We start from the raw sequence: 22,243 nt of genomic DNA, 5'->3' as shown, positions 1-22,243 counted from the left end.
AAATATTTTGTATTCCGAAATTTCAAAAAAAAAAAATCAAAAATAAATCCAAAATTACAAAAAAAAATCCCAACTTTTTTACTAAAATCTAACAAAAGAAAATACATAATGCCAAAAGTCAAGTTTATTCTGATATAGAGGTATAAAAATATGTCATTTGGTTGAAAAAACAACAATAGTAAAGATTTTAAATTTAAGGGGCGAAAAGGAATTTTTTGAAAGTGTTTGATGTAAACAAAATAAAATAAAAAAACCCAAGTCTTTTGTTTCCTAGATCCCAAAACATCCCATTTCAGACCTGATGGTCAACATAATTCATCTGTACCATACCATTAACATAAGCATATTTATACTGAGAAAATTTATAAAATACGTGTATCACAGTCTGGTACACGCCTTTTTCATAACTATACATTCAACGAAATTGGAGTCACAGGAGTGATCCAATAAACGGGTTCATTTTCTTCTTACTTGTGCTTGTTGAGTATCAGTAGTAGTAGTTACGGGCCTACAACTGGAAAGCAAGCCAGGTAAGCAGCTGTTCACCTGCACAGCCTCCACCCACCTCTCTCTCTTGGCTTTTAACCCTCCACCATTTACTGCCGCCATCTTTTCATTGCCTTCTTTCTCATCAACTTCATGCTTCTCTATTAAGCCTTCTTCGAAAAGCTCAGAAAGTCTCTTTTTCTTCTTTGGAGTAATACAAGATTCATGGTCACTAATGGAAGGTGCTCCGCCCTTCATTGGTGGTGCTCCGGCGGTGAAGTTATGGTGCACTGGAGTATTGCCTCTTGATGGTGTAAATTCTGTCAAAATAGCATCTCGGTAAACCACCAATTTGAAATTGTAACATTAGGTTTGTTACACAGGACTAGACCGGATGAAATTGATCAAACTTTCTAAGTCTATTTTCGATGGTATATAATCATCGAGTTCCAGACAACTTATTTTATCTTGTCACGTCACACAGTTACTGAGTACAACTTGTTTTGCCTTTTAACATCTTAACACAGATGTCGTTTTGGCCTAAAATCCTAAATCATATATATATATATATATATATATATATATATATATATATATATATATATATATATATATATATATATATATATATATATATATATATATGACAAGAGATATTTTACCTCCATTAACACTCATAAAATCATCTTCACAGTCGGATTCCAACCACGGTTGCGAATCATAAAACGTCTCCTCTTTACTACCTGCAACGTGAAACAGAACACATATCAAAAAGCCGAGCAAAAGTCTTTTGAACAGTCGAGAGCTACCGTTGTTAAAAACACGAAACGATGCCTAATAATCATCAAGTTAAACAATTTTTAAATCGGCTAAAATCATGTAAGAATTCAGATATGGTAAAAACAAATCAACAGAAAGTCAGAAGGTAATCAAACAAAGAAGCCATAGAAATGACCGATGAAATCAACAATTCAGCACCGGCCAACCACAACCAGAAAACCCACTAGTTAAAAGTTTGAAGCTACGAATTAAACGAAAATTAACGATCCACAACTAATTTTAGAACTAGATTAAAAGTAAACAAAATGGGAACCCTAAAAATAATAATAATAATGTAATAATCTAGATTATAGGAACAAAATCATACCAAAATCGCGAGGCTTAGCGGTGGAATGGAGAGGAGGCCACTGAGGTTTAACAGCAACATTGTCATTGATTATCTGAGGACTTTCCTTAACAGGGGAAGGAGGGATCACGAGGTGTTTGTCTGGTTTACGATTACACCCAAATGATAAGCGTACCTTCATTGCAGAAGGTTTGTGTAGCGATGAAACGCAAGCACCCATCACTTCTATGACTAGAAATGCAACGATTTACAGATTGTTTCTTCTAACCAACTATCACCTACCTACTCAGCTTTTGATATTGTCATCTGTGACGGTAAAAGAGTGGGAAGTGGATGGCGTCAATTGGGATTTGGGCTATGGCGAATCTAAAGCAAAAAGGGGATAATTATTGAAGGATTGGGGGGCCTGTTAATTGATTGATTGGAAAGTGTTTTGTGCTGTTATCGGCCCGATTTCGCAGTATCAGTTTGAAAAGTTTATCTATTTTGTCGGCTTTTGTTGCGAAGCAAATAGTCCAAAAAAGAATAGAAGGAGATTGGAATTCTGATTCGAAAAAAAAAAATGCAATATTTGATATAAACATTGACTTTATAACGAAATTTAAATATCTAAGATATTTTCAAATAAAACAAGAAACTTTGTAGACTACAAGTTATAATTATGTTAAGACATTTCTATCAGACAAATTGATAGATTCAATACTAAAAGGTATTTATAAAAGGGTACGTGTAACTACACGGATGGTCCCTATAATTTAGGGTAATTTCTGTGTGTGTTAGATGTCTAAAAACTTTTTTAACTTGGAACATCCATGTTTTATATTTTTGTTACGTATTTGGTTCCTAACAAACATAAAATGACTCTTATATCCTTATCCTTATGTATTTTGTATTTTTATTGGTGTTTTAATTTTTTAATAATATTAATTAAAACGGGACCAACATAACTCACCCCTACACTAATGGCCTTTATCATTATGTTCTCTCACATGTTACATCTTTCCTTCTTGCCTAATCTCATCGGCGGCATACTCACATCTGGCAGCCAATCATCGCTGACACCCTGTCATCTCCCTCTACACGAACATATTGGTATTTCTCCCTCTTCGGCTACCAACCATTTGTCTTCGGACACTGAACTTCCCTTCCTCCTCCTATCTGAAATCCCAACCCATTTGTATTTCTGCCAACACCCTCTCTTGTTTCCGGCTATGCCACATCTTCTTGTCGGTCATCGCAGCACCACCATCACAATACCTACAAAACCAATCGCAAATGTCAATTTCAAATCACATGACCTGGAAAAAAAAGTCGCCATCTCAAGACCTAGAAAGTTAGATCGGTGATTATTTCATGGATTTGAAGCAAGTATTTAGATATGGATTCAATTTTTTTTATGGATTTGCTATGGATTCGATTTTTTGGAACAACGACTACTTCTGGAACACAAATTACAAATGTGGTGTTGATTATTTTTTTACAGGATTTAAGGTTTGTTCATTGGTGGAATAGAGACGCAAGTAAGATGAAAAACAATGTTTTCCGGATAGAGCGAACGAGAGGTGTTGGATTGTAACACCCGAATTCCCAGGTATGATATTTTGTTCCTTTATTTTTGGGTTTTGTGGGGGAACTCGGCGAGTTAGCGTCTAGACTCGCCGAGTATGGTCGAGGATTTGTACGCGAGTTCACAGCTGAACTCGGCGAGTTCATGAGTGGACTCGGCGAGTCCACGTTGTTTAATGAAACCCTAATTTCTAGGGTTTGAGACCTATTTAAAGGGCCTTATGGCCGTCATTTGCGGCCACCAACCCCAGAGAGAAACCCTAAAGAGATCTAGAGCGTTTGTGAGGAAGGAGAGGCTAATCTTGAACTTTGGTGGGTGTTTTTGCAAGAAGGAAGTGTTTAAGGCAAGATGAGGCTGAAGGAGGTGCGCTTTTTGGTGGTTTTGAGCTCATAGAGATTGCATTGAGGTATTATTCTCGGACCTTCTTCAGTTTTGGTGTTGATTCTTAGTGTTAGGGTTTTCCTAACCCTTTTAGAGATTGATTAAGTGGTGTATTTGGTCCCTTCTCGAGTTTGTGTTCTGGATCTGGACCGAAAGAGGTCCAGAGATCTTAACCCTTGAAGCTTTATGAGTCATTTTGGAAGTCATGAGCTTGGAATGTCATTTTTGGGGCTAAATCACCATTTTGGACCATTTCTATGTTATTTGTGTGTCAAGGTCCGAACTTTACGTGATTATCATGCTTGGGGAGGCCATATCTATGATTGTATGGAACAGATCTGACCTCAGAAGTCGTTTTGAGTTTGTGCATGGCATGAACTCGCCGAGTCCCAAGAACAGACTCCGCGAGTAGTATGAAGGTTGCCTGTTAATCACTCAGTGAGTGGACTTGCCGAGTTGGGGGAATGACTCGGTGAGTCAGGGAGAGTCAAGGGTCTGAGTTCACGTTGGAACTCGCCGAGTTGTTCTTGGGACTCGGTGAGTTGAGTCGGGGTAGCCCCGCGATTCATGCCAGGTGGAACTCGTCGATTCCAGAGAAGTGCTCGACGTGCCAAGAGAGGGTCTAAGAGAGTCAGTGGACACGTGTAGACTCGCCGAGTCGCCCTTGTGCACTCGCCGAGTCGGGTCAAGTTTGACCATTGACCTTGTTGACTTTTAGGGTTGAGTACAGTTGTATTTATGAGAGTATTACTTTATGTGATTAGCCGGAGGCTAGATCATACTTCTTCCGAGTCAGATATTTTCCGAGACATCGAGGTGGGTCTTCTCACTATACGTTACCTAGAGTGGTACTATGTGATGACCAGAGGGTCTTATGTGTTATGTATGAGATTATGTGCTATGTGATATTTGTATGTTTTATGATGATATAGACTGGACCTGAGGGTACAACGAGCTATGACCGGACCTAAGGGTCCAACGAGCTACGGGACTGGAGGGTCCCGTTGAGACACATTGACCGGAGGGTCGTATTATAGCCTTGAGTGGCGTATGTGATGTATGTGGTATTTTGGGGAACTTACTAAGCATTTATGCTTACAGCTGTTGTGTTATGTGTTTCAGGTACTAGTGATGAGCGCGGGAAGGCGCCGGCATGCTTCGTACACACACGTATTGGAGTTTTTGTAGAGATTCTGGGGAAATGTTTTGTGATAATAACATTTGATACAATGTGTTTGACATTATTTATGAATGAATGAATGTTTTTTAAAAAATGAAAAATTATTTTGAAAATTTACGTTGTTACAAGTTGGTATCAGAGCCTTGGTTTGAGGGATTCGGATGCATCTTCGGGCGTATCTGAACTCAAACTGAGGAATTGAGAAAATTTTGTTAATGAAGTAAAATTTTTGAAAAGAGTAAAAAGAGTTTTGAGACAAACAGAGCAGAGCAGTGTGTACGATCAGCCAGCGCCCGAACGGTGAATCCCCAAAAATACCCTTACGTTATGTGTTATGAGATATGTTATGTTATGCATGCTAGAGTAGGCTAGGTATACATATTAGGACTAGAGTGGCCTGATTTGTGATGCCTTAGCCTAGGAGATTTATGCTGCTGAGATGCTTTGAGAGTAGAGTACTTGTAATCCAAGATCCAAGGAGGAAGACTTGGAGTGAATATTGATGCGGTGTGGTCAGTAGTATTGGGCCCGTACTACTGAAGACACCGGATCAGTGGGCATTCCAAGTAAGAATCTTTTGGACAACGGAGGACAAGTAGGGTTGCGTCATCGAGTATGTGTATGCTCGATCGAGTCTCTGATAATTTTTGTTGTATTTCAGAAGCATCATGGTTGGGACTCGACACACACCTGAGAGCAGTGGTGTCAGCGACGAGGAGATCTGTCGATTGATTCATGAGGAGGTTGTTGCTGCCATTCGGGCTGAGATTCCCGAGATGTTTAGGGACATCAAGACCATGTTGATTGAGACTTTTGATGAGTGGTATGCAGCATTGACTGAGGCTGATACAGCTGCAGCTACTGCTGCTGTTGCTGCTGCCAGACCGCAGGGAGGTGACTCGTTGTTGTTCCGGGAGTTCAGCAACACGAAGCCACCAGAGTTCGACGGGACGCAGGACTCGATTGCCGCTATGAGGTCGATCTCTGACATCGAGGGATGTTTCTATACGTGCTCTTGTCCATATCACTTGATGTAACGCCTGTGTTTCCGGGCTTGCCATTTTTAGCAATGTAATAGTCTAGGTTAACCTTTGTAACCCGTTTTGAAATAATAAGGGTGTATTATTTGAGTATTATGTGTTTTGTGCTTAATTGCTTAATTATGTGGTTTGATTAATTAAGAATAAAAATAAGCGTCAAAATTTAAGTGTAAAATAAACTTAATATCATTGGTTAATGTTGTAGTAGTTGAAACGAGGTTTCCGAATATATATAGAACGCCCAAATCTGACTTCGTATGAGGAAGTTATGATTTATCGAAGTTTCGACTTAGTGGTATGCAACCTAAAATACTCGATTTGAGATCGAGCGGTTTTTAGCCGAAGCAATCTAAACGAGGATCGAAGGTCTCTTTGTTGGTGTCGAAGCGATAAAAAGTTAGGCGAGAACGGACGTCAAACGAAGAAGTTATGAATTTATAACGAAAGTTTCTGTCCCGGCCTATTAAAAATAAATAATAAAAATAAAGTCAAAACTAGCCGACGAAGTCTAAACGAAAGTTGTAGAGCGTAGTCTCACCTACGCGTGGATATAAAGAACGTCGAAAACGGAGTGCGTATGAGGAAGATATGAATTTCCGAAGTTTATTAAATATTTTGTATTTGATTTTAAATGGAAAATCCGGCATTATCCGAAGGGGAGTCAGCGATCCGATCCGAAGTACGCCCCGCGTACACCAAAGATGTCGACATTCGCACTCGAGTCTTCGGATGACGCATGCAGTGACGTTTCGGAAGCAGTACGTCCCGCGTACTTCGAGGCTCCATCCTCCTATAAATAGGATGCGAGGGCAGCCGGTTCTTTTGTTCATTTTCTCTCTTCTCTCTCCCGTTTTGCATCGTTTTGCGTGCCAGAAATACCCCGAAGCCCCGGTATCATTCTCGAACCCCGAGGCAAGTCCCGAGATCCCGAAGATCCCGAGAAGTGCGGTTCCCGAGTCGAAGCTCTGTCTGCGAGAAGTTCGATTTTTGTAGAGATCTGCTGAGGATTACTACTTCTGCAAGTCGTAGTGCTGTCCGATCATCTTCTGATGAAGTGAGTGTATACTACCTTTCATAAACACAATAATAATACAAGTATGGTTTGGGTGTATTAAGTAAATTGTGGTTTATACGTATGAGTGTGTAGTTACTTTCTTCTAACGCATAACTATGAAGTATTTTATACGATATACTTGTTATGTGTATGTTTTGTTGTTATATGTGTGAATGTATATTCACTTTATCCATCTCATAGATCTGAATTGCTTTCTATGAAATACGTGTTATGTGGGTATGCCTCATCTGTAATGTGGAATATATATTGAATGAAAATGCTATACAGGTTTTAAACTATGTATGAAAATATATATTTATATCTACTAATATGTTGGTTAGAACATGGGTAGATAGTTGGTGTGTAATAAACAGATGAGAGGCCTCGATGTTGTTGTTGTTGTTGATCTAGTTATTCAGCGGAGTATGGATAACGACCACGGACTCTTTTTAGACAGTCCAGTGGAACGCTAGCAGGTTCATAACCTGTAGGTGTTGTGAACGATGTGTTCACCGGTGTACTCTATCCCCCTCATGGTTGCCTTTAGGATATCTATTGTTGAGGAAACCCCTTAGCAATGATGTCCGCCCCGATGAAAATCCTAGATTAGGTCCCTTGAGATAGATGTTGTTTTAGGGACGTAAAGTGAGGATAACGGGAATGGGTAATCGGGATAGTGATTGGTTGGAGAAATTAAATATAATCTATTTATTGTGGGTTGAAAACCCTATATGCTCACCAGGCTCCCAAGCCTGACCCACTCAGTTTTATTTGTATTATAGGTAGTGGCGCGAGGGCATAAGATGGTTGAATCATCAAGTTGTTTTGTTTACAAGTCTGTATATGTATATATTTGTTGAATGACTTGTAATGTTATCGTTTATGCTTTATGGTCTGTATCGGAACATGACATCCCGAGTTTTGATTATATAATGAAAATGCATCTCTTGATGAAATGCTTTGATAAATATTATTTTATCATGTTTTGTTTTGGGAACAAATTCCGCAACTCTTTCAAATAAAAAGAGAGAATTACAAGAAAAGTTTGAAGAATTTTTGGAGCATCAAAGTTAAAGTATGAAGTTCAAAGATCAAAGTTCTGAAAAAAAAAGTTGAAGATACCCAAAAATTAAAGATCAAATGTCAAAGAAGTGAAAAATTCAAAGAATTCCATAGTGGTATCGAAAAATTGTAATTTTCTAGAATATGTATGCTTGGGTTGCTCAATTAAAAACACCTTGAGGGTAAAGAGGTTTTCTGCGGATGGATTCGGAGGGTTGCATAAAATGAGCGTAGCTCGGGGTGAGTGGGTGAATGTTTATGAGGATTGTGAGTATTTGGAATATGGGGGGTTCTTTAGGAAAAATTTTAGACACAAATGCATGCGTTGCGGTCTTGGCATAATGGCTGGGTTAGATTGGAGTTGTTATACATAATTCTAATATGATTAAAATTCAGTTTTGCTTGGGGGCAAGCAAAAGACAAGTGTGGGGTATTTTGATATGTGCATATTTAGTGTGTATTTAGTATAGTTTTTTATTCATATATTAGCTAAATTATCGCATATTATGGATAAAAGGTACTTAAAAGTGTTAAATTATGTTTTTCAGTCCAAAGATGAAGCTCGGAAGTAAAAGGAAGCAAGAGAAGCGGTTAGAAGATTGAGAGTGGAATGAAGAAGGAAAACACTGAAAAAGAAGCTTCTACTCGTCGAGTCATATATCTACTCGACGAGTCCGGTCGAGGAATCAAAAGGATAATGACTCGGGATTCCAGATAGTTATCGCAATACGTAGAATGTGAGAGGGACTCGACGAGTCACCACTTGACTCGACGAGTCGGACCGCTTATTTAAAGATAATTCCACAGATCGAGAGGCAGAAGTTCTGGGACGATTCAGAAGTGCTTAGCTGCGAATAAGAAGCCAGAAGAACCCTAGAAGTCGACCAAGGAAGCTAGAATCCAATTCCGAGAGTAATTAAGGCATAATTCCACCATTCTACTTATTTCTTTTGTTTTGTCAACATGATTAAGCAACTTGAATTTATTTGTTTGCTGTTATTTACCTTAGTTATGAACTAAATTCTTTAAACTTCTATTTGGGGATACGAAATTGGTAATATGGTTTGATTCTTGGTAGGATTAATTCTATGTCGGTTAATTTAGTTATTTTAGCTTGCTAAAGAACCTTGTGTATGAATGATAATTGATTTTCTGTTAATAGGGAGATAATTAATTAGCATGAACATCTATTAGTTATCAATCTCATATGCTTAGTGAACACTTTTTGTCATATGTCTAGTGTAGTGAACATGAAACTAGGATTAATAAGAAAATCAAGTAAACTTATGTGCAAGCTTGTGAGATGACCATTAAACAAGAAGTTAATTAAAAGATAAATTAATTAACTATTGCAAGTCTAACTTAACCCGAATATTATATCTAGTAAATTTAATTGAAATAGACAACTGGCCATTGTTTAAATTGATTTATTTGCTAAGGATTAATGAAGTGAATACGGAACTAATCAATTGAATCGGTAACTAGCAAAAGAATTAACCCATTGCACTTTTACCTTGAAATCAACCATAGGATCAATTAAGTTGAACTAAATAGAAGTACTTCTCCGTTATTGAATCTAGTCAAGTCTTTGTTTTCTAGCTTAACAAGTAATAATTAGTAAGTTTCTAGTCTTGTAAAACTAGAGAAAACCCCTACTTATTAGCTAAATTAGATAAATTAGTTTTTAGTATTTAATTTGCCGTTCCCTGTGTTCGATACCCTACTTGCTTGAACTATACCACAATTGATAGGTTCACTGCCTTTTGTGTGTTATTTGATAATTAAAAGTAGGTTTAAAACTAGTGGGTTCTAAAATTAATAGTAAAATCTAGTTTAATCGATCCTTTGTGTGGGATTTATCTTACACAAAGTTATTTATAAAGCAAATCAGTAAGTAGATTTAGTTTTAATAAAATTTCGTTTTTAGAATAACTAGAAATATTTATTTTCTGTTTTTGCCTTGAACTCGCCGAGTGCATTCGAGCAGACTCGGCGAGTCCATCGTTGTTTCAGTCTTTATTTTTTATTTCGTTTTTATTCCTTTTACGCGTTTCGTTTCTTTTGTTTCGTTTTTTTAGCTGTTTCATGACCCGAGGATCGGACACACCTCTAGTACCACCTTTGGAAGACCCGGAATCCGCACTAAAGAGAAGCAAGGGAAAAGCCGTAGGAGAAACCGCAACTTCAAAGAACTCACCTCTCAAGAACTTGAAATCCGTTTTCAGCAAGAAGAAAGGCAGCAAATCAGGAGTATCCAGTGCCTCATTAACAATTGAAGAACCAATTCACGAAGATAGCGAGTACGAGACCGAGGAAGAAAAAGAGCATATTTCCGAGCACGAAACCGATTCCGAAGAAGAGTTAGCTATCACTATGGCTAACATCAATGAAGTCCCCATGGGGGAGTGGAAGAAAAGGATGCGTGATGACACCGGACCGGGACTTGTGCAACCCGCAATTCCCGCAACCGCTACGTTTGAGCTAAAGGGCCATATTCTCGCTCAACTCAAGGAGATCCCTTTTTACGGGAGAGATCATGAAGACGCTTACAAGCATTTGGACGAAGTAAATGATGTGGCCGACTACTTCAACGTGCCTAATGTTCCACGCGAGACCCAGCTTCTTCGAATGCTCCCTGTCACGTTTAAAGGCGCTGCGAAAGATTGGTTAAAATCACTTCCTCCCGGATCGGTCACCACATGGGCCAAGATGAAAGAAGAGTTCATTGACCATTTCTGCCCGCCTTCCAAGATAGCCAAGCTAAAGAAAGCCATTGCCAACTTCGAGCAACAACCCGGAGAATCTCTTTATGAAGCTTGGGAAAGGTACAAGAGCCTACTTAGAAATTGCCCACACCATGATCTTAATAGCCAACAGGAGGTCTCCATCTTTTATGATGGAGTTAATGTCACCACAAGGCAACTACTCGATTCACAAGGCGCGCTCACCCGAAAGCCACCTCCGGAAATAAAGGAATTAATTGAAGAATTCTCTAAGCATTCTAGAGAATACCACAATCCGAGGAATGAAGTGAGTCGAGGAGCAGTAAACTCGGTGAACGATGGCATGGCGGCGGTAATAGCTAAACTCGATAGACTAGACCGAAGAATGACGAAAATGGATCAAACGATCCATGCTATTAGGGTAGGATGCGAAAATTGTGGCGGCCCCCATCTTACCAAGGATTGTGATCGAGACGAGAATGGAAATAAAAAGGCTCAAGTATTTTATTCCAGTGGCGATAGATACGATGAAGACTGGAGGAAGCCCAAGAAGGAATGACTCCCATACGAAGAGTATAAAAAGGCTAAGGAGGAGAAATACAAACAGAGGGAGAGGGGATTCTATCAAAAGGAAGAGCCGGTGGCGGAAAAGAAAGCAAATTTAGAAGATATACTCACAAGGTTCATAACCGCGTCCGAGAAAAGACATAATGATCACGATGTAGCAATGCAAGAAACCAGAAACATGCTGAGGAATCAGCAAGCTTCCATTCTCAACATTGAGAAACAGCTGGGACAGCTTGCACATCAAGTGAATGAAAGAAGACCGGGTCAACTTCCGAGCAACACCGAGCCCAATCCAAGAAAGGATAACGTGAGCGTAATAACCTCCAGCGGTGAAGAAAAATTTACAAAAGCACAAAGGGTCCCCATGAAGAAGGCAGAAAAGGAAGAAAAACCAGAACCAGAAAAACCCGACCAGACTCGCCGAGTCACTCTCATGGACTCGACGAGTCCAGTCGGGAATGAAGATACTGCCAGTCTCCTAAAACCATACAACCCTCCTTTGCCATACCCAACCAGAGCCATGCCTGTAGAAAAAGTTCAAACCTATAGAACCTTCATGGAGCATGCTAAAGCTTTACAAGTCAATATGCCATTTGTGGAAACAATGCTCCAAACTCCTAAATACTTTAACTTGCTTAAAGGCCTTTTTGCTGCTAGGAAGGATTTGGCTGAAGTCGCAGAGATATTGATGAGTGAGCTGCCTGAGAAGAAGGGTGATCCGGGTAACCTAGTAATTCCATGCCAATTTGGTAATGAAGTTTCTACACGAGCATTGGCCGATTCAGGTGCAAGCATTAATTTGATGCCCTACTCATTCTTTAAGAAGCTAAATTTACCAGCACCAAGGCCGGTAAATATGAGAATCCATTTGGCAAACAAAACGATAATTAATCCACAAGGCATTTGTGAAAACCTCCTTATCAAAGTGGACAAGTTTATTTTTCCAGTAGACTTCGTGGTGGTGGAAATGGAAGAAGACCCCGAAATACCAATTATTTTGGGAAGATCATTCTTAAACACCGCGTGTGCCCTAATTGACATATGTGAGTCTACATTGACATTAAGAGTGGGGGATGAGTCGGTGATGTTTAAAGCTATTCCAGAAGTCAAGCAAGAAGAAGAAAAGAGAGAAAAAATCTCATATATCCAATTGGATGATGAGGTATTACAAAAAGAGCTTGAAATTTTACTAAAAGAAGACCCAAGTAAGCTCACACTACACTCTGAAGGAGTTGAAGATGCTAGCAAAGACTTGGAGGATCTAGAAAAGTTACTGGAAGGAGCCAACTCAGAAAACACTCCAAGATTGATCGAACCCGATCCGACTCGCCGAGTCATCATAATGGACTCGACGAGTCCAGTCGATTTGGATAAAAACTTGACCAAAGCTGATCTGTTTATTGATAGTTCTTCACATACCCTGGGTTCAGTTACTGTTTTGGATTCTTTGGAAGAACAATTGGCAGAAGAAGTAAAGGGAATGGAGGTTCAACACGCCGATGTGGCATGCCTTGATACGATGCCATTTGGAGAAGGGTTAAGCACGGGAAAGGATGCAGGAATAAAGGAAAGGAAGGAGGAAGCTGATCACCAATTCACCACTAAACCTAGAGCACGGACCATCATGAAATATGAAGTCATTAAATTTAAAGAGAAGGATGTTCAAGAATTGGTGAAAAAGAAAAGGGTAAAGCAGAAAAAGAGAAAAAGGAAAGACCAAGCAGCTGAAGATGAGGCAATGAAAAGGAGAAGAGACGAATTGAAGAGGGCTTACAAGAAAAAGATTCACGCCTACAAGACCAAGTATAAACCACAAAAAGAGAGGCGTACATTCCCGATGCTTGAAGATGACAAAACGTAAATGGGAAGGAGTCTAGCTCATGACTCCTCAAAAAGAAGCGCTTGGCGGGAAGCAACCCGTCGTTAAAGTTTGCTTTCTTTTACTCTTTAGTTTTTTTTTTTTAGTTTTTGTTTCGTTTCACAATTCTAATCTTCCAAATCATCGGACATATCTGCTTGAGAGTGTGCCTAGCCTAAGTGTGGGGTGAAATGATTCATAATAAACAGAAAAATTTTGAAAAATATGCAAATTTGTTAAATGACTCGCCGAGTCTGACCCTGACTCGACGAGTATATATTGATTACTGAAAATCTTTAACTGCGCGACTAGACTCGTCGAGTCTGACCCTGACTCGACGAGTCGGTTTTATCTACAGAAAAAAATAATTTCGAAATTACTTTTACATCTGGTAAATAGGGTTTTAACCCTAAAAATTCAGTTTCCACACCACACTCGCCGAGTATCCCTTTCGCAAACACTTTCAAGCATTCAAAGAAATCTTCAAATCTTCTTCCAATTTCTCAAGGTTTAAACTCAAAAGAAATCATGTTCAGAAGAGGACAATCTTCAACTGGTAGCCAAGGGGAGTTTCCATGGTTAAACTTCCCGCAAATTGAATCCGCTTCAACAATGAGGAAGTGGAAGAAGAAGCTCTCCGACATTAAGAAGAAGGAGGTGTATGTACCGAACAGAATTGATTGGGAATGGCTGCAAAGTGTTAGCTATGAAGAAGAACTAGCTCCTTACCTTTTGAAGGAGTTCCAACATGAAGGCGACAGTATGGTGTGTGATGGGTGGAGTCGGGTCTTCCGTATTCAAGAACCGGTTTATTTGGAACTATGTTTAGAATTCTTTTCCACGGTGTCTTTCACCAGGGGAGTGGATGTGTATCACCCGACGAGCTTTACTTTTTGTCTTGGGGGCGAGTATCGTCAATGCTCGGTGGTGGACCTTGCCTGCCGACTAGGGATCTATGATCAACCCTTAGTGACAACAAACATCTTTCGGGCTTTCTTGGCAAACACTCATATGGCGTTCCCCGATGGAGTCACGAGCACGGGTTGGTGGAATACCATAGGAAACAAAGTCTACATCCCAAAGTCTGCACAAGAAGGGAGCATCCGATCCCCGACTCACCGCCTCATTCACCGCCTTATTTCCTCCACCATCAACCAAAGGAAAGACGATGACAAGGTCTCCAACCTTGATGTTTTCTACTTATGGAGCATAATAACACCCGACGTCTTTTGCAACATTCCATGGTGTATTGGTTCATACCTTTCGGAGGGTGCGGTCAAAGATCGCAAAACCTCCCATATCAATGGAGGAATGTTTGTCACTCGATTGGAGAATTCATTCGGGTTGATGAACCGCGGAGCCTGGAACTTCATGACAATGATCCCGACGCCCCCGTTTAATCCCATTCTTTTCCGACGAGCACGGATAATCGAAGACTATGGTGGTGGCCATTATGCCATCCCAAATGATGACCCCGTTGTTGGTCCCGATGCACCGGGAAGGAGGGTGAGATCGAGAAGAGAACGGGATGTGGAGGACGAGCCGCCAGTGATTCCGGTCGAAAATGAAGATGTACCAATGGATTTGTACAATGTAGAGATGAGGCGGATGCAGGATCAATTGGCGAGGGGGCTGAATTTTAGCAACCAATCCCACATTCGACTTTTTGACCACTTCAATATCCCACATATTGATGGTGGGAATTACCCATTCATTCCGTCTTGGGATGAGAGGATTGCTGCTAGACGAAGCGGAGCCGGGGGAAGTGGAGCTGCTAATGATAATGAAGAAGATGACGATTGATGTTTTTGTGTTTTTAATCAAACAATTTTAATTTGTTTTGTTTTGTTTTATTTTTTTTTATTTGGTGTGTATGCTTTGAAATTTTATTATGTTTAATGGTTGTTTGTTTTAGTATTTTTCAGGATTGAATTATGCTTGCTTATTTATGATGGTTTAGAGATGTAAAGCATGGATGTTTTCTAGAGTAAGAGCGAGTCAAGGAAGCGAGTTTTTAACGTCAAAGTGTTGAGTCCGGTCCTAGAGGGTATTAGCAATTGAGTCCAAATGTGAGGAAGGGTTAAAGAAGTTTTTAAAGGCTAAAACAGTTGCAAAATACCAAGTTTTTTCGTTCAGTGGCCTACTCGACGAGTGCACTAAGCTGACTCGCCGAGTCGCCTTGTATTTCTACATATTCTGAGAAGGCGCGCTGGTACTCGACGAGTCCACTATAAAACTCAACGAGTCGATCATTTTTTTATCTCGATGGACTGCTGTTTGATGCTGCTACTGGTCCCACTTGCTCACTTATTCTTCCATTTCCATTCTTGAAGATCTTACATTGATTTCCGCGTATTTGGAGCGACCCACACGAGTTTTGACACCCAAGGCATGGATGAGATGTTACCATGTCTAAAGTTGATTCAAGTTGGAGCTTAACATGGAAGTGATCAGCCTATCGACTGCTATCCCAGGGGAGTTTGTTCCAATTCTCTCTTTAGTTTCTTTTTTATGTTTTTTATGCATCATATGCAATGAGGGCATTGCATCACATAAGTGTGGGGTAGGGGGTTGATTACATAATAGTCAATTTTCAAAAATTTTGCATACCAAAAGTATTATTTAGGATTTAATTAGAAAATTTTGGTAAAAATTAGGATTCCATATTAGAATTGTATTAATAATTGCATGAGAACCCAAATGTTTAGTTGAGCCTATACACGTTCTAGTGCATCTGTGGCTTCCTTATTTCAGTGAAATCATGAGACAAAAACACGACCTTGCTCAGCCTGAGGGATGCAATATGTTTAGCAGCCTAAACCTGAAATGTATCCAGGAAAGTTTTTATCATTAGCCAATAAAGGTTGAGATTGAGCGCCCCTGCTTAAGCATGTAGGTTTTGAGTGAAAGGAAAAAAAAATGAGTTACATGTAAAAAAAAAAAGAGAGAGAATTACAAGAAAAGTTTGAAGAATTTTTGGAGCATCAAAGTTAAAGTATGAAGTTCAAAGATCAATGTTCTGAAAAAAAAAGTTGAAGATACCCAAAAATTAAAGATCAAATGTCAAAGAAGTGAAGAATTCAAAGAATTCCATAGTGGTATTGAAAAATTGTAATTTTCTAGAATATGTATACTTGGGTTGCTCAATTAAAAACACCTTGAGGGTAAAGAGGTTTTCTGCGGATGGATTCGGAGGGTTGCATAAAATGAGCATAGCTCGGGGTGAGTTGGTGAATGTTTATGAGGATTGTGAGTATTTGGAATATGGGGGGTTCTTTAGGAAAAATTTTAGACACAAATGCATGCGTTGCGGTCTTGGCATAATGGCTGGGTTAGATTGGAGTTGTTATACATAATTCTAATATGATTAAAATTCAGTTTTGCTTGGGGGCAAGCAAAAGACAAGTGTGGGGTATTTTGATATGTGCATATTTAGTGTGTATTTAGTATAGTTTTTTATTCATATATTAGCTAAATTATCGCATATTATGGATAAAAGGTACTTAAAAGTGTTAAATTATGTTTTTCAGTCCAAAGATGAAGCTCGGAAGTAAAAGGAAGCAAGAGAAGCGGTTAGAAGATTGAGAGTGGAATGAAGAAGGAAAACACTGAAAAAGAAGCTTCTACTCGTCGAGTCATATATCTACTCGACGAGTCCGGTCGAGGAATCAGAAGGATAATGACTCGGGATTCCAGATAGTTATCGCAATACGTAGAATGTGAGAGGGACTCGACGAGTCACCACTTGACTCGACGAGTCGGACCGCTTATTTAAAGATAATTCCACAGATCGAGAGGCAGAAGTTCTGGGAAGATTCAGAAGTGCTTAGCTGCGAATAAGAAGCCAGAAGAACCCTAGAAGTCGACCAAGGATGCTAGAATCCAATTCCGGGAGTAATTAAGGCATAATTCCACCATTCTACTTATTTCTTTTGTTTTGTCAACATGATTAAGCAACTTGAATTTATTTGTTTGCTGTTATTTACCTTAGTTATGAACTAAATTCTTTAAACTTCTATTTGGGGATACGAAATTGGTAATATGGTTTGATTCTTGGTTGGATTAATTCTATGTCGGTTAATTTAGTTATTTTAGCTTGCTAAAGAACCTTGTGTATGAATGATAATTGATTTTCTGTTAATAGGGAGATAATTAATTAGCATGAACATCTATTAGTTATCAATCTCATATGCTTAGTGAACACTTTTTGTCATATGTCTAGTGCAATGAACATGAAACTAGGATTAATAAGAAAATCAAGTAAACTTATGTGCAAGCTTGTGAGATGACCATTAAACAAGAAGTTAATTAAAAGATAAATTAATTAACTATTGCAAGTCTAACTTAACCCGAATATTATATCTAGTAAATTTAATTGAAATAGACAACTGGCCATTGTTTAAATTGATTTATTTGCTAAGGATTAATGAAGTGAATACGGAACTAATCAATTGAATCGGTAACTAGCAAAAGAATTAACCCATTGCACTTTTACCTTGAAATCAACCATAGGATCAATTAAGTTGAACTAAATAGAAGTACTTCTCCGTTATTGAATCTAGTCAAGTCTTTGTTTTCTAGCTTAACAAGTAATAATTAGTAAGTTTCTAGTCTTGTAAAACTAGAGAAAACCCCTACTTATTAGCTAAATTAGATAAATTAGTTTTTAGTATTTAATTTGCCGTTCCCTGTGTTCGATACCCTACTTGCTTGAACTATACCACAATTGATAGGTTCACTGCCTTTTGTGTGTTATTTGATAATTAAAAGTAGGTTTAAAACTAGTGGGTTTTACACACATCAGTGCCTGCTGCTAGGACTACCGAGGTTCGGCCGGTGAAGGTCGAGGCCCCGAAGGCTCATGGGAGGGCATTTCAGTTGACCGCAGAGGAGGTCCGCACGGCGCCCGATGTTATGGCTGGTATGTATTCTTTTTTTCATCTTTTATTTGAGTTGAGTTTTTATGCTTATATGATGATATGCGTAGGTACTTTTCTTGTGAATTTTGTGCCTGCGTTGGTATTATTTGACTCGGGTGCGAGTCGGTCGTTTGTTTCCAAAACATTTAGTCAGCATATTAGTGTCCATCGAGAGGCGTTGGATCGGCCTCTACGAGTTTCCATAGCTGATGAGCGAGCAGTGTATGTTTCAGATGTGATTCGAGGATGTGTCCTTGAAATCTTCGGTGTGGAGTTCCCGATAGATCTGGTTCCGATTGCGATGAGGGACGTGTGTGTTATAGTGGGTATGGATTGGTTGAGCCGATGTGGAGCTGTGATAGACTGCGAGCGTCAGTTAGTGACGATTCGAGACCCTAGTGGGGGAGTTCTTACAGTGTACGGCGAGGGTACACGTACGGGGTCAACATTTTGTTCGGCCGCCAGAGCGAGACAGAGTCTACAACAGGGCTGTAGAGGATTTGTGGCATATATGATGGATGCGAGGGTTGTTTCAGAGAGACCGAAGTTGGTGGATGAGGTTTCGATAGTGCGCGAGTTTCCGGATGTGTTTCCAGAGGAATTGTCGGGTGTGCCTACGGAGAGGCAGGTAGAGTTCGGTATTGAGTTAGTTCCAGGAGTTGCGCCTATCGCTAAGGCGTCGTATCGCCTTGTGCCTCTGGAGATGCAGGAGTTATCCTCACAACTTCAGGAGCTACTGGGGAAGGCGTTTATCAGGCCGAGCAGTTCGCCATGGGGGGCGCCGATCCTTTTTGTCAAGAAGAAGGATGGCTCGCTTCGGATATGCATTGATTATCGTGAGCTGAATAAGCTAACGGTCAAGAACCATTACCCATTGCTGAGCATCGATGATTTGTTTGATCAGTTGTAGGGAGCATCTTGGTTCTCCAAGATCGATTTGAGGTCTGGTATCATCAGGTGAGGGTGCAGGAGGAGGGCGTCCAGAAGACGGAATTTCGAACTCGTTATGGGCATTACGAGTTCGTGGTGATGCCTTTCAGACTCACCAACGCACCGGCGGTGTTCATGGATCTCATGAATAGGGTGTGCAGACCGATGTTGGATCGCTCAGTGATCGTGTTCATCGATGACATTTTGGTGTATTCGAGATCCAGAGAGCAACATGAGGAGCATTTGAGGGAGATCCTCGGAGTTCTGAGATCGGAGAGGCTTTATGCCAAGTTCTCCAAATGTGAGTTCTGGCTACGAGAGGTTCAGTTTCTGGGACACCTCGTTAACCAGAATGGGATATTGGTCGATCCGGCCAAGATTGAGGCGGTCATGAGATGGGAGGTACCGAGGTCACCCACCGAGATTAGGAGTTTTATGGGTTTGGTCGGCTATTATCAGAGATTTATAAAGGATTTCTCCAAGATCGTCGTGCCACTCACCAAGTTGACCCGGAAGGGTGTTGCGTTTTCTTGGGGTCCGGAGCAGCAGACCTCGTTCGAGACACTTCGCCAGAAATTATGCGAAGCACCAGTGTTAGCTCTTCCGGAAGGGATGGAAGATTTTGTGGTTTATTGTGATGCATCGATATCCGGATTGGGAGCGGTGCTTATGCAGAGGGGGCATGTGATTGCTTATGCATCGAGGCAGCTTAAGCCTCATGAGTCGAGATATCCCACTCATGAATTGGAGTTGGGAGCGGTAGTGTTCGCTCTTAAGATCTGGCGACATTATCTGTATGGGGTCCGGTGTACGATATACACGGACCACAAGAGCTTGAAGTATTTGATGGATCAGCCCAACCTGAATATGCGCCAGAGCAGGTGGTTGGATGTGGTCAAGGAATATGATTGTGAGATCCTGTACCACCCGGGCAAGGCTAATGTGGTAGTCGATGCATTGAGCCGTAGGGCGGAGGGCACCCCAAATCGAGACATTTGTTTGAGATTGTTAGTGATGACCCCGGTGTTGGATGCTATTTGTGGGGCCCAGGCTGAGGCTGTGAAGCTAGAGAGTCAAAAGAGGGAGCGAGTTGTTGGGCTGGTATCGGAATTTGTTACCGACAGCCAGGGTCTTATGACATTTCAGGGCCGGATTTGGGTATCGTCTGTGGGTGGGACGCGTACCATTTTGTTGGAAGAGGCTCATTGATCGAAATTCTCGATCCATCCCAGGGCTACTAAGATGTTTTTAGACCTGAAGAAGGATTATTGGTGGCCCTGTATGAAGAGGGATGTCGCATGTTTTGTAGAGAGGTGCTTGACCCGTCGCAGGGTGAAGGCCGAGCACCAGCGTCCACATGGTAAGCTACAGTCATTAGAGATTCCTGAATGGAAATGGGAACAGATTACCATGGATTTCATCACCAAATTGCCAAGAACCGCGAGGGGTGTCGATGCAATTTGGGTGATTGTGGACAGATTGACGAAGAGTGCTCACTTCCTGGCCATCATTAAGAGCTCTTCCGCTGAGAAGTTGGTAGAGATGTACGTGAGAGAGGTGGTATCGCGGCATGGAGTGCCGATCTCAATTGTCTCAGATCGAGATTATTCTGGAAGAAGTTTCATGAGGAATTGGGTACGAAACTGCATTTTAGTACCGCATACCACCCACAAACTGACGGACAGAGTGAGCGGACGATTCAGACGCACGAGGACATGCTCCGGGCATGTGTGTTGGATTTCGGCAGGAGTTGGGACACGTATTTACCCTTGGCGGAGTTTTCTTATAACAACAACCATCATTCGAGCATTGGCATGCCACCCTTTGAGTTGTTGTATGGGAGGAGGTGTCAAACCCCTATTTGCTGGGGAGAAGTAGGGCAGCGTGTGATGGGTAGCACCGAGATTGTGCTTCAGATGACAGAGCAGATCCAATAGGTCAGACAGAGGTTGTTGACCGCTCAGAGTCATCAGAAGAGTTATGCGGACAGACACCAGTCCGAGCTCGAGTTTCAGGTCGGCGACTTCGTGCTCCTGAAGGTCTCTCCTTGGAAAGGAGTGATCCGATTCATGAAGAGGGGCAAGTTGGGGCCCCGATATATTGGTCCTTTCAGGGTGATCGCGAGGGTAGGCAGGGTAGCCTATCGTTTGGAGTTACCAGCCAAGTTGGGTCAGATTCATGACACTTTCCACGTGTCGTAGTTGCGAAAGTGTATAGCCGATGAGTCGGCAGTGGTGCCATTAGAAGATATTCAAGTGGATGCGAGCCTGAATTATTCCGAGAGACCGGTGGCGATCAGGGATCGGAAGATCAAGGTTTTGAAAAACAAGGAAGTGCCGTTGGTGCAGGTCCAGTGGCAACATCGGAAAGGGTTAGAGTTGACTTGGGAATCGGAGCGTGAGATGCGGGAGCAACATCCAAAGTTGTTTGCAGAGTGAGACTTCGAGGGCGAAGTATGATTCTAGTGGGGGAGAATTGTAACACCCGGATTCCCATATATGATATTTTGTTCCTTTATTTTTGGGTTTTATGGGGGAACTCGGCGAGTTGGCGTCTAGACTCGCCGAGTATGGTAGCGGATTTGTACGCGAGTTCACAGCTGGACTCGGCGAGTTCATGAGTGGACTCGGCGAGTCCACACTGTTTAATGAAACCCTAATTTCCAGGGTTTGAGACCTATTTAAAGGGCCTTATGGCCGTCATTTGCGGCCACCAACCCCAGAGAGAAACCCTAAAGAGATCTAGAGCGTTTGTGAGGAAGGAGAGGCTAATCTTGACCTTTGGTGGGTGTTTTTGCTAGAAGGAATTGTTTAAGGCAAGAGGAGGCTGAAGGAGGTGCGATTTTTGGTGGTTTTGAGCTCATAGAGATTGCATTGAGGTATTATTCTCGGACCTTCTTCAGTTTTGGTGTTGATTCTTAGTGTTAGGGTTTTCCTAACCCTTTTAGAGATTGATTAAGTGGTGTATTTGGTCCCTTCTCGAGTTTGTGTTCTGGATCTGGACCGAAAGAGGTCCAGAGATCTTAACCCTTGAAGCTTTATGAGTCATTTTGGAAGTCATGAGCTTGGAATGTCATTTTTGGGGCTAAATCACCATTTTGGACCATTTCTATGTTATTTGTGTGTCAAGGTCCGAACTTTACGTGATTATCATGCTTGGGGAGGCCATATCTATGATTGTATGGAACAGATCTGACCTCAGAAGTCGTTTTGAGTTTGTGCATGGCATGAACTCGCCGAGTCCCAAGAACAGACTCGATGAGTAGTATGAAGGTTGTCCGTTAATCACTCAGTGAGTGGACTTGCCGAGTTGGGGGAATGACTCGGTGAGTCAGGGAGAGTCAAGGGTCT

General features: G+C 41.0%; 1 protein-coding gene across 1 annotated transcript; it reads right to left on the bottom strand.

Annotated features, from left to right (window-relative positions):
* Nucleotides 1–261: 261 nt before the first annotated feature.
* LOC111889116 (uncharacterized protein At3g27210) lies at nucleotides 262–2,163 on the bottom strand. The gene is made up of 3 exons (XM_023885261.2): nucleotides 1,634–2,163; nucleotides 1,149–1,229; nucleotides 262–806 (listed from the first exon to the last, which is right to left on the bottom strand). The coding sequence occupies exons 1-3, from the start codon at nucleotides 1,830–1,832 to the stop codon at nucleotides 457–459; spliced, it is 630 nt and encodes a 209-aa protein (XP_023741029.1). The 5' UTR covers nucleotides 1,833–2,163; the 3' UTR covers nucleotides 262–456.
* Between the last annotated feature and the right edge of the window lie 20,080 nt (nucleotides 2,164–22,243).

The sequence above is a fragment of the Lactuca sativa genome, chromosome 2 (assembly GCF_002870075.4).
Source record: "Lactuca sativa cultivar Salinas chromosome 2, Lsat_Salinas_v11, whole genome shotgun sequence".
NCBI lineage: Eukaryota > Viridiplantae > Streptophyta > Magnoliopsida > Asterales > Asteraceae > Lactuca > Lactuca sativa.
The sequence above is the reverse complement of the archived record's forward strand: the minus strand, read 5'-3'. Positions and strand labels throughout refer to the sequence as shown.